The 13485-nt window shown below is 33.6% G+C and overlaps 2 protein-coding genes across 2 annotated transcripts in view; one reads left to right on the top strand and one right to left on the bottom strand.

Annotated features, from left to right (window-relative positions):
• LOC124630601 (transmembrane protease serine 12) overlaps positions 1–5846 on the top strand; it is a 43057-nt gene extending 37211 nt beyond the window's left edge. Inside the window, exons 11-12 of the mRNA XM_047164565.1 lie at positions 69–227; positions 4616–5846. Of these exons, the coding sequence (XP_047020521.1) occupies positions 69–227; positions 4616–4732 (276 nt within the window). The 3' untranslated portion in view covers positions 4733–5846. The remainder of the gene's footprint in view (positions 1–68; positions 228–4615) is intronic.
• A 1087-nt stretch (positions 5847–6933) lies between these two features.
• LOC124630565 lies at positions 6934–12950 on the bottom strand. The gene is made up of 6 exons (XM_047164522.1): positions 11403–12950; positions 10832–11054; positions 10411–10540; positions 10190–10291; positions 9920–10061; positions 6934–7177 (listed from the first exon to the last, which is right to left on the bottom strand). The coding sequence occupies exons 1-6, from the start codon at positions 12948–12950 to the stop codon at positions 7055–7057; spliced, it is 2268 nt and encodes a 755-aa protein (XP_047020478.1). The 3' UTR covers positions 6934–7054.
• Positions 12951–13485: the final 535 nt, after the last annotated feature.

Genomic DNA, 13485 nt, shown 5'->3' with positions numbered 1-13485 from the left:
TACATAACCATTTTTTTATATAACCCAGCTTTAATTTATACCTACTCATTTGGAATGTTATTTTCTAGGTGTCGACAATACAGCAAGGAGTATGTCGGCGTTCGTATTGGCAGTATGCTATAACCGATAACATGGTTTGCGCGGGGAGGGGGCGACGAGACTCCTGCGCAGGCGACTCTGGCGGTCCACTGCTGTGCAAAGACCGCTCTATGAGATATTTCTTACAGGTAATAAAGAGGTTTCATTTTACGGTCCACTTCCTTTGAGGGATAACTTATAAGGTAAAAAAATGAGGCTAATCCTGTATTTTCGAGAAATTCAATATAATAAAATATTGTAACAGGTAAAAACCCGATAAATAAGAAGGCGTGAATGGCTTCCTCAATAATATCTTAGTTTTATTGTAGCCTTATGGATGCGGCTTAGAACGAAAGTGTTTGATAAACAGGAAAATCGGCTGCCCGACAAATAACAATAGAACGCTTATTTTTTTAGGAGACGGGACGAGAATGTTTTATTTGATTTTGTTTTCATTGTTGTGTTCTTTATTGGTAGTTTTAGTAAATCCCGAAAGACGATATTATGAAAACGGTGCCTATAGTTCAGCTATAAAATCATAGTCAAAAACTCCTTTGTTGGAAAGCCTGTCACAAATCCTAGTAAACAATAAATGTTTTAATAAAACACAATCAACAAACTGTCAACTTTTATCTCTACATCGTGAAAATAAAACAAAAGAATCTTACAAAGAAAACCGGAGTAAGAACAAAGAAAACTAGGAAATTTTGAAATGGCAGTAGCGGCTCGTTATCACGGCCGACCCTTTCATAAAAACTGTTAATAAACTGGAATAATGCATGAGGCGTCGACGAGAAATCAAGAATTAACCATCAAATATTCAAGACATAAATACGCTCTTAAGATAGGTCTTCTGAAATGTTGTTATTACACTCTGAGTAAGCAGTTCTATTTGATTTCTAAAATCTTATTTCAATTTGACAAATTTATTTATAAGTGGGGACTATCAAGACCCGTTAATATAATGGTTTTCTTGGTTTATTTTGCTCAAAACAACAGTTAAAAGGCATCCAATGTGTTTCCTAAATGTTATTTCATATTTTCACATAATTCGCAACTGTTCGAGTTTCTTTAGTGCTTGTGGTTCGTGTTAAGTACAATTAAATATTTACCTTAATGTCTTCTAGTAAATTAATTACCCGTGAAACCAGCATATAGGGTTGGCGCCTGAACGATATTTGTGACCCAAGGTGTAAACTTACAGTAAAGATTTATCTTTGAGCTTTCCTTTGTAAGTTTAATTAAGAATTTCTTGAATTTAATCCTAAAGTAAATTCAACAGCTTTCACAAGAAGGTATAATCGGTAAAATAAAATATAATATAGATCAAAGACAAGCTTTGTGAAATCATCCAAGTAAGTCTTCAATACCTACGAACGTAGCTTTCACCAGATTTCCCGAAACTACACAGAGTCGAGAAACAAGAAGCTCTGAACAATTTTCAAAACAGATTTAAATGTGATTTTTGTTCGCTTGGCAATAATATTCAAAGGTATATTTTAATTGATCCCCTTCCATATTTTTAGGAACACGTATACTTATAAAAAATTTAGGTACTTATCCCGAAGAAATAGTCAAATTGATATAACGAGAACACAAAAACAAAAGACGATGTGATAGACTATAAAACAAATGATACTTAATGTAAAACATTCTAGCACTGGAATTCGCACCGTCAATTTTAAAGAAATGAAATCTTGATTCATGTGTCACTTCAATTCCATTCTAAAAGGTGTTTTATATCAAAAGCGCTTTTAGAATTTCAATGGAAATCCGTACGACACTTACCACTAGAGAAAAGGGCGCTCGGAAGTTCTGTTTGAGTTAAAAGTTGTCTACGATTATTCAGATCTATGTTCCAGTTGGTAGGAGTTGAAAAATCCAGTTAAGTTGTAATGATAGTCGTAAGACGTCACAAGGCGCTCGTTTCTAAGGATTTTGGATCGTTATAGTTCTGTACATCGTAATTTACTTGTCTTTTGTATTCTCCTCTATCTCCCAATTAATCTTGTACCTATAGATGTTCATGTTCTGTATGTCATGTATTAAATAGCACAATCAGCGTTTCATTAATTTACATACAAACGATAATGGAGGATTTTATTAGACACACAATACAAAGCTGTTTGTAGGTTAGTAAATATTGCACTGAAACTAGAAGTCATAATATTACGATATAATTTTTATTGTCATTTTCCGCCTTGACATGATTCCAATCATAAGAAATAAGTAATCATCAAGAAGCTTTGCACGTAGCAACCGGGGGACTCATTGTATTCACTAGCAACTATCTCAGCCTTATTAGCTTTAATATTCTTGTCAACTATAATGAAAATGTCTCAGTGTGTTGATATTACTACAGAATGCAGTTGCTACGAAGTATCATTTAGAATTTTCCAGAACATTAGAATATTTTTTTGTAGTAATTTCTACTTTTTAACTAGTAAGGTATCTTATCGCAGCTGTAGAAAAAATAAGTTAAGAAATTGCCGTTTTATTTCTCAAATGTTTCTGATTAAATAACTCAGTTTACTAAGGAATATTTTTAAGATAAAACGAGCAACCCTACGTGGGGTCCCGAGTAATAAATAGAAACGTGCGCTTTTATAGGAAATGTTCTACAGTTCCGAACTGGCGGGATAAACTGAACTCCGAGCGGCTGGGGACCAGGGTATAATGGCTGTCGTTGTTCATTAAATCCTTTAGTTCACCTCGTGACTTTAATTGGCCGTTGGTACACATTTACTATTGACAATTTCCAGAGCTAACTAATACTGACGTAAACTTTTCTAGTTGACTTAAGAAAATTAAAGTCCTATCTAGCTTGGATAAGTAAAGGATTGCATTAAAAAAAATATGCCTATCTTTTAAATATTCCTCCTATGATGAATTCCTTCCTTTGTTATTTTTTATTGGTTATCAATAAAACGTGTATTGATTGCGTATCCTTATTGGCATGATTTATGAGCCCGGCTACGGCCATATTATCGTGTGTCAATAACGAGTGTCCTACAGCACAGTGGGGTTTACATAAAACACGCCAACCTTTCAAAAGGTTTTCTTCAATCACAATAAAATGAACGTGACATTCTACAATTTGACGAGAAAGCAAGAAGCTTATCGAACGTTAAGAGGGATAATTTTTTTGAGGATTCCGAATTAAATGGCGCAGAGTCGTAAACGTAATGAGGGTAGTGTCCTTTGTAATTTGAATTTTTGTGAGCACTTTTTATGCATAACTGACATTTATCAAAGTAATGATATGATTGCGACAGTTAGTTAGTGTGTGTGTATATTTCACTTCATCATGGAGCTAGGCTATTTTTATAAATATTATATTCTGTGTCGGCGGAGTAATGATCAACCACACACGTACGGCGCGTTTGCGTTGTTAAACAATATTATCTCTCATTAAATTAAAACAGTAACAAGCACAAATTAAACCTTTTATGCTCTTAGGCCCTATATCAATTTATATAACGTGCATATAATATAAAATATACTGGCGTGGGCGTCAGTACCCAATGGGAATTTTATTCGCAATCCTGGGTGTTTAATGGTCCGTTTTTAGGGTACTAAAGACAGTAAAACCTTTTACATCAAAGATACCTTCATATTTATGTAGGTAAGAAAATTCCTACAGATACCTGTTTTCAATTGAAAGCCTACGTTACATTTAAGAAAATTTATATCTACCTAGCCGAAGTAGAATCTAAAAAAGGTATGCCTGAGGGTAATTTTTAGCAGTTTAATACCTTCTGAAAAACTTCTCGCTACTTCCAAGCAGAATAAAAAAATGAATTGCTACTCTTTTTTCGTGCTTACTAGCTTCTTTTTAAACAGTACTTAGTGAAAGACAATTATATGATATTTTTATTTTATATGATAGGCATTGTAATCAACTATGTCCATTACAATGTACGGGTCATTTTTTTTGTTAGGGACTTCTTTATGTATGCATCTAAAAGACTGACTGAATTTTGTATGCACCAAGCCTATACATTTCGACCTGTTGAACTTTGGATGAGAGTCCATTTATATGTGCATATTAACAGCGAGGTATTAGATGGAAATTCCTAGTATGGTCTGTGTTTACAGCCAAGGACATCTGATGGGTTTAACTCTATTAACATGTATGTAAATACCTATATGAATTAATCGAAATGCATGTATAACGTGTTTCTACAAAATCAAATCTACACCATAATCTTGAGGTACTTGCAAGCACATCAAAATTAAGGAAAAGAAAAGCTTTATTTCAACCTAAGGCTATAATTTGACCAATTTATTTATTAATTGGTGAATTTTTTATCTGTTCTTTGATTTTTTTATTCAAATTTATTTTCAAGTATTATTGGAACGCACCAGCAAATTACACCTACAAAATAAAACAACTTACCTATATGACTGTTTCAATAAATGATCAAAGTTAATTTAATTTATTGATCAGTCATTTGTACACATTAAATCAGGAACGTTGACAATCTACATTTAATTTAAATTATGGTCCGATAAAGTGTTCAATTTGTATTGACAGGGCATCACGAGTTTCGGCGACGGTTGTGGCAAGCGTGGCAAGTACGGCATTTACACCCGTACCGCAGGCTACGTAGCGTGGATGCGAGACGTCATGAACAATAAGTATTTTGATTGAAACCGCAAAAGGTTTGACGAGACCCCTCGCCTTCAAGGACAGGCTGAGGTTTATACGACTCAATTTTCTTATGAGAACAAAGCGAGGACCCAAAACGAAACTGTATTTCAGTTGACTATTTGTGATCAATGTTAAAAGTGACTAAAGTTATGTAGTTCTTACAATTTTGTAACTATTATATAAGTCAGATATTTTGTACAAAATCTCAAATTGAGATTATTCTTAAATGGCCTAGCAGCGTTTATCTACGCATTAAAAATACGCAAGACTATTTTACGACACAAATGTAAGCTTTTCAACACATTTTAACAGCCCGCCTCCGGTGGCAAAAAGATTAGATCCGTCTGCGATAGTTTCACGAAGAGGTTTTCAAAAAACCCCGCTGTGTAATATTAGCTCGGAACCTTAGCAATTATAATAGAATGTATTCGTTGTATATAAAGTCTGTAACACAAAGTTCAGTTAATACCTAATTAATATTTCAGCACGGCTTCGTAAATTGGTTCAAGCTTTGAAAACTTAACAAAAAGGACATTTTTACCATTAAGTATTCCTTTCTCGTAATTTTGTAAGGAAAGTTAATAACATAAATTGATTATGGCTTCGATAGCTTCATCGAGCTGTTGGCACTCGAAACGTAGGGATTTTATGAATACTTTTGTACTGTAGTTTATCAAGACAGTTATGCATAAATGGTCACTGATTTCCTCAGATGTTATAGTTACCATGACTATGATATTCTAGTGATCTAGATCTTGTGAAATGACGAAATACACAGACTTTGTTAACATAACACAAAATTACAATGTTTATACTAATCCGACCTTGTAAACAATTCGCGAACAATTTTGCATTTTACGGCACCATTTATATTATAGTAACTTCTTAAAGAAGTTTGTTGAAGAAGTTATTTATTGTTATCCTTTCGAAATAAAATGTAAATACAAAATAAAATGTTAGATTTTGTTAGAATTTTACTGAAATTCAACATCACATTGTGTGAGCACTTTCAATTACTAAGTACTTAAACATTGTTTTTTGTTTTCTATAATAAATTATAGACGTAAGTCTAAATATAGTGTTATTGATAAATAAAGTCTCTCTAAGTTTTGTATAGTGTTGTTTTATTTTGTTTTCACTGTTTACGGTCGAAAAAATTCCACCTAAAACTCGATATTACTTAAATAGTGCGTCAAAGCTAAAAAAAAAATTTTGGTTCTAAGATATTTCACGAGAAATCAGAAATACAACGCTACAGATTTATAAATTCGCAGAACTGTATTGGTATTTTATTCCGGCATAATAGCAATGGCCAATAGAGCGTCGATAGTAGTTGCTAGACACAGTTGAACGGGTTTCATAACTGATTGTGTTCAGCTTTGGTGGAAATAACTTCCTTGAAAAGTTACATATGTCCGTGAATAGTTTCATTTTGTTTTATTTGACCTATTTATTTATTTGACCTATTTATTTATTGTAGATGCCTGTGACTGTGAGTATACTCAAATAAATATAAAGTTATATAGAACAAAACAATGCTTGGATAAATTTGAAGATATGATAGATTCGAATTTCGAATAATTTTGAATTTCGAGAAAAACCTAATAACTGTCGGGAAATAGTTCCCGCAGGATGCAGGTGAAACTACTTGAGTATAGTTTTACAACTGTCATTTGTTTGTTACCAAATCATAAGTAAGTACGAGTATTATTCGATGATGGCCATGATTATTAGTACACGGTGGAGGTTATTACTTATTTAGACATTTTCATCAAGGAAATACCTTATTTAGCGTGCTACCTCATCGTTTTCTAAACACTAGTGTTGGCTGCTAATGCGGGCGAAGGTCGGTAGCTAATGATGGTTATCTAGGGTGGCGCTGGTTATTTTCCGGTCTTTACGGACGTGAACGTAAAGGAAAAATGTGAATTAGTTTCGATAATTAACCGGAAGGCGTTTTCATCAGGTATGTGAACATTTTCTATATAAAATAGTTTTGGTCAAATTGCACGAAATTGTCTTTTGGTGGTATCTAAATGGACGATGACGTGGTGGATCACGGTTGAACCGCGTACATATTATACAAAAAATAAACAAACAATTCAATAAAATTAAAGACAATATAATGCAAGAGCATAAAAAAATACCAAAACATAATAAAAAATACTAAAACAATAAAGTTAAAAATAATAAAACGTTAAAAAGATACAAAAAATGTAAACAAAATACAAAGAAGTAAACAAAAGGTAACAAGAAAAAATACAAAAAAATAAAATCTAATTATAAAAAATAAAGTAAAAATATAAAAAAAGTCTATCGGAATTAGATTTCAAGAGTGAAGGCGTCTGTCTCGTCATTTTCCCGGGCTACGTCGAGTACCCAAGGGACCAATCGCCACGTTCCTGTATATTGGGCACATTGATCACCCCACGGACGACGCTCCTCCTGAAATTTGTTAAGCATTTGTAGTCATTTTTATCCCAAGCCCAACAATGGAAAATAGATGAAATTGGCAAAAAAATTGTGTGAAATGGACTTTGCACAGGTTGTTGGGATTTCTATGAAAGGCCGATTTAGTCACTGGAAGTATGTTTCCTAGAAAGTTGGGAGAAAATAATATTGGGCATACTAATTTTCTTCAGTGCATTGAACTTATCTTATTCGATCTGAATAATTTATTCATCAGATAGTTAGTTAGGTATTGCCTACTATCCCAATACCCAATGAGGTCATGGCAGTGATTAGCTAACAAAACTTGGCTACGGCTGGCCGGTTGTCGGAATAGCTAGCTTTAGTAGTTGGCTTTGTAGACCGATTGTCGCCTTTTGTTTCGTTTTTTTTTTTCAACCATAAGCAGGCAATTTATAACCGTTTTATAGAGTACATTTTACTATCAATACTAAGATTTAATATTTTACTAAAATGTTCAAGGGATATTACTTCAAGCATCAGAAAGGAAATTTCTAAATGAAATTCAAAAAGGCAAGCAAGTCGCTGTATTATTGCAACCTCCAAAGAAACAAGGCTTTTGTTATAAAATAAGTCATAGTAGACTGGTGTCTCTGATTGACAGTACAAAAGGCATGAAAATATTGTGTTTGAAATAATTTCTCCTGACAGAAAATATACAAAAAATATTGCTTCTCTTTGTTGTATAATCGTATTGAACGACAATTGTCTGAACGGAGGACAAAAAAGATATAAGCAAACTGAGTAAGATGAAATACCCCGAAAATGAAAGTAAAATGATACGTAGTGCCAATATCCTGCCTGAGAAAAATCTTGATCTATCATTTAGAGCCTAGATTCGAAATAAGTAAAAACATGCGTAACCTTTGTCATAGTTTGTCGATACCAGTCACTGTCATACGTATTGAGTAAGGTATTCAATCGTCAACACTTTCAATCGACATTACGCTCAATATGTGCCTAGATACAGGGAAATATTCCAATAAAGAATCTCTTCATCTATATACCAGTACAATTTGTTCTGATTTTTTTGTACCCTACTTGTATTTTCCAACTATCTATGAGTATTCGTAAACTGGTACACAATTTCTTTCATATTAGGTAACCATTTTCAATAATGTACCTGAGACTACAATTATTCAAACGCACTGGGATGAAAAGGGAAGAGAAGATTAAAAGGATTGGAACTAGCGATACAATGTTGCCATCTTCTGTATTCGCATATGTTTATAGGATAGAAAAATATATTAGAATCTTTGAAACGATTACACTACTAGGGATAAATATCCTAAATGCTTAAGAAGAAACGAATTCGTGACGAGATTAACGCTGCCTGTGCTTTATGTTTTTACACGAAGACGTGAAATCCGATAGTTTTCAGAGCGTAAAACTATTTCCGCGGGAAGTGAGTACCTCGGAAAATGGCTGGTAATAAAATAAACGCTAAAGAGAGAAACACTTATGATGTCGGTTTTAAGCAACGTATTGATAGCGCAGAATTTGCAAAACAGCTATTTATTTCTAATTAATGCTACAGAACTCTGAAATTTCTAGGAATTTTGTTTTAATTAATTTGTATAAAATCTGCGGTTAGAGCTTATCCAGCATTCGTTTAAATATTTTATCACGTTCGTAAACGAACCTCATAATAAATTGAAGGTTCTCTCAAATGTCAGCTCATTAGTAAGAAACGTGATTAATATTTTATATTCGAAATTGAGGAGGCTCACTTTCTTTTGCGTTCAAATTATAAGTGGATTAATTAAATACTCAGTGTCTCTTTCGAATCAAAATAATTGCTGTCTTATGATATTATTTCTTCGACGCTCTTTCAGAAGTTACTGATTCTTTCCCTCAATTTTGCGCTATGCTATGTCTAAATTGTTTTACGTGCTTGAAATAATTTGTTAAACAATAAACGAGGGTTTTGAGAGACATCTACGAATTGAAGACTATAGTTTTCATTATTGTGTTTTACATTTGAAATTGTGGTTGCTTTATCTCCGCTTAATTGTAATTCCAGAAGCAGGAAAGGGTTTGCTAAATTATGGAGTGCAATCAGTGTGAGATTGTAAAGCGAGTGACAAACGCGTGGGCTCTCGCTTTGAATATTTTCTCCGAGGTTGACATGATATCAGGAAATGAGATCCCCCGCAAGCCAGACTTCTGATAACCGCTAAGACACAGAGGAACCGGAATGGTTTCGCTTTATGTATTGTAACGCTGGAGATATTTTAATGCAGCTATTTCTAACATGCACATACAATTCACGTGCTATGTTTTTGGAGGCTTGTGTTTATACAAGTCTAAGTAAAAGGGAAAGGTCACCGCATTTGAATTTAAAATTCAAATATATTAAATGTTTTAGCCATGGCGCCCGTGTTAAGGTTTTCCCTTAACAAACGCAGTGAGAAATTCACTCAATTAATGCTGCTGGTTACGAGCAATTTAAATGCAAATTCTATTGGAGAACCGGACACAAGTTCCAGTGGGCCCAAACAAAATAAAAGTTTAAAATGTTTGGGATTATATTCCATGGGACAGAAAAAATATAATAACTCAATAGGCATGCAAATTTTTCCGCGTTTTAATAAAAACAAATATTTCGTTACCTATTTGAGTCCTCCGATTAATTAAATTACATAATTGATAAGACTAATAAAACATGCGATACTGTAACCTGTTTGAAGATAAATACATAAAGACATTATAAATCACCTGTAAATATAAGGCGACTAATTTCCCCCCTACCAGCATCAGGCCGCCGTGAACCGGGTCGGTTTCTTCACCTGAATACGGCGGTAGAGCTAAACAGTACACGTTTTTGATACCGCCCTCTTCGTCGAGTCGCTTCGCTTTACTGAAAACATTAATTAATTTCAAATATTAATTAAACTGACATGGTAATCTGTTCATAACAAAGGTGTGATTTTAAATGTCATACATGATGAACGTGGGACGACGTAAATTCATTTAATTAAAACTTACCTATACCCAATATTTCCAGGGCAGGAATCTGAGAAGACTTGGTTTTCGTAAGACATAAGAGGTGATTTAGGTAAATCATTTGATGAATATTTTGTGTCGAATCTGTAATCATATTTGCACTAGAAGAACCAGAAGAAAAGTGGTCTATGACATAGAAGTATAAATTATTTCATTGTTTTTTTTTTGCTAACATCATTTCTTAAAAATAAGAGCAAAATTACCGATCCAAACCCCAACCAATTGCATTAGCAACAGCGCCTTGTCCATCAGCAACAAACTGATGAGACATCAACGAGATCGACGACCAAGAATTGCAAGCAGACGCCATCGATGTCACTACTTGAATAAGTCCTACAAATAAATTAACTTTTGCAATGGACTTCCAATAAATAACATAAACAATTAGATCGCGTTAACGATCGATGAACACCTATTGTTGGTACTGATAAAAAATCTAGTACTTTTTCCTTTCAAAAGTTTGTTCATTCATTGTCCGTCTGCTAGATAGTCAATTATGATATCTTATTTAGGGCAAACTATAAACTGGCATGCGTCCTAAATATAAGCAAACTAGAATTTTATTACAGCTATATTTTTTATTATATTTTTCGTCTGTAATATTGTTAATAAAGTAAAAAATACCGATATTGTAAAGATGTCTTCGTGTCTTGTCTCTTGGGTGGTAGCGTGGATGTACAAGACTATACTTGACGTAAGCCACACGTTCAGGGTTCCACCAGGAATCTCCGCAGTACGTCACGAAGGCCGAGCGACCTTCTCCACCAGGATTCTTGTGATGCCTTGATAGGCATGATCCAGAAGTCACTAGCCAATGTGGACTAATACCAGCCGCATCACAGTGTACCTAATGTAAATATAAAACTAAGTAGGTATGTTACTTTTCTGTTTTTGAGCATTTTCATCTTCGAAGCAAGAGGTTCTAGTAATGGCCTGTTTAGCCTAAGTAAGTAATAGAATAAAATACTAATACTCGAAGATGAATTTATGTCTATTCTTGGCATTTTTTAGAGATAAAACTTATTCCAGTCTGTCGCTACCAAAACCCTGTACCAAAACTTTTCAAATTGTTTATTTACAATTCAATGGTTTCTGTTATTAATTCCAAGCCAAGCAACTTGAAGAATATTCTATATTTGTGGATTAAATTTTCTAATTTGAGTACTCAATTATGTAAACCATTTTTATATTTTACCTGAGAAGGTTCATAAACGTAGGCAGCAGCAAAAGGGTATTGAGACCATTGTACTTCTTTGCTTTTTTTGTATTCAAGAAAATTAGGAGCTTTTGAATCAGACTGTAATAATTCCTTGGTCGGTTCCTTAGTAACATTGAAAATAATCTTCGAAAAATTTAATAATGCTGGTTTCAATGAAACAATGATCGAATTATCGTTACTTCGATCTATTGGGCCCTTCTTGTAAGTATCGATTATGTGTTTTTTAGAATGTTTTGCCTTGTGGTTACTGTGCTCATTTCCAATAGCTTGATCAACGTGCTCTAAAAGTACTTTATCTTCACTGTTTTGTAATTCGTTACCCTTTATAAGTATGTCAACATTGTCAGAATCGATTAATCTTCCGTTTTCATCGTAGTATGGTATAGGAGTGTGTTTATCATACATTTCGAAGAATTTAATTTTGTCGTAAGCAGTGGTAGATTCTGATACAGTGTCGTTAGTCGAATCAGTTGTCACATTTACAGAATTCGTTCTATTACTTGAGATATTAAAAGCTTTTGTAGTATCTGGACAAGTTTGATTATCAAAAATTATAGAACTTTGAGTTGTCACATTGAGAGTTATATTCAATGTTAGCCATGAGTTTCGTGAAGTTCTTGTCGCTGACATAATTTTTTTTTGTTGTGCAGGCTGACGTGGATACTTATACGAAGGCGTTAACGAATTAAGAGAATTAAACATTGTGAGTGACGAGTCGTGGGTTCTGGTTTTTCTTCGCTTCATTCCCCTATTAGTAGGTTGCATAAAGCGAGTAGGTATCGGGGACCGTTTTAAGTTTGTATTATCAATGCGAAAAGAAAACATAGGCGAATCAGAGAGAACAAATTTACGATTGCCAAGATTTCTAAGTTGGCGATCTCCCTTTTGTTTTGAGACTTGTTTATTATTGCGAACCGTAAATTCCTTGCGTTCATCAGTTTCGTCTAAGTAATAAAATTCGATGTAACTTGGAGTTGTTGATGGCAAACTCGGACGTGATGGGAGACGATCAAACGGTCGACGAAAACCAGATATTTTATCGATAATTCTCTCAGTTTCGTTACTTTTTCTGAAGTGATCATTGGGAGTAGTGTGTTCCATATCAACAAATATTTTAGTTTTTCTCCATAGCATGTTTATGATTTCATACTGTTTTCGGCTTACTCTCCCTACTTGCCATTTTTTTAATTGATTCGCTTGAGGTTTGTTCTTATCATTATTAATGCCAAGCTTATTTATGACTTTGCTGTTATTTTTGCCAGCACCCATTGAAGTAAGCCGTGATGTTATAAATGCTTTTACATTTTTATTTGTTCGTAGAGTAGTCATATTCGAGTATCTGGTAACAAATCCATTCTTCTTGTTCCGATACGCTGCTGCCGCTTGGTACCTAGTAGGATCTTGTTTGATTTTGATGACATTTTTATTTTCATACGAGAGATTACTTTGAACGGGTTTCACTAAAATTTGTACACTAACAAAACTGAGAACGAATAATATTTCATGCAGTTTTGCTAGTTTCATAATTTGATCTGAAAATACATACCAATAATAATAAATAATCACTAGAATTTTTTGCAAAATCAATAAATAAATTGTGACATGCACGCTACGTGACACACCCAGACAGACAGTTTAATAAAAATAAGAAACCAATGAACCTCTTCAAACTGTAGGACCAGTGGTAGGACCTCATAGCAAGTTAGCAAGTCAAGGTCTAAAAAATATAGAAAGAGTCTGAATATTGGGAAATAATGCTGTTGACCAAAAACTTCGTACAAAAGCTAGATTTACTTTTAGTGTGAATTCGTTAGGCGCTAACAAAATTTATATGTATTACTATTTTTATATCCGCTACTAAATAAAGTCCTTGCTATAAATATCAGAATCATAGTTTCTAAAACATATTTTGATTCTGGCTGGAATATAGTTTTTATTTTTAAGTATGAGTTATTCAATTTGAATTTCGAACAAACAGGGTTTGAAGGCATCAACTGTCTTCATGTACAAATTATGATTTGATTTAGAAATTATTTTGTGAATATTATGCAAATTGTGG

Source organism: Helicoverpa zea, chromosome 5, assembly GCF_022581195.2.
Source record: "Helicoverpa zea isolate HzStark_Cry1AcR chromosome 5, ilHelZeax1.1, whole genome shotgun sequence".
Lineage (NCBI taxonomy): Eukaryota > Metazoa > Arthropoda > Insecta > Lepidoptera > Noctuidae > Helicoverpa > Helicoverpa zea.
The sequence above is the reverse complement of the archived record's forward strand: the minus strand, read 5'-3'. Positions and strand labels throughout refer to the sequence as shown.

Coding starts and splice junctions, on each gene's coding strand:
- LOC124630565 (XM_047164522.1), bottom strand. CDS start 12,950: ATGAAACTAGCAAAACTGCATGAAATATTATTCGTTCTCAGTTTTGTT. Junction 10,292..10,410: donor ATTGGTTGGGGTTTGGATCG/GTAATTTTGCTC, acceptor ATATGATTACAG/ATTCGACACAAAATATTCAT. Junction 10,062..10,189: donor CCTGGAAATATTGGGTATAG/GTAAGTTTTAAT, acceptor TAATGTTTTCAG/TAAAGCGAAGCGACTCGACG.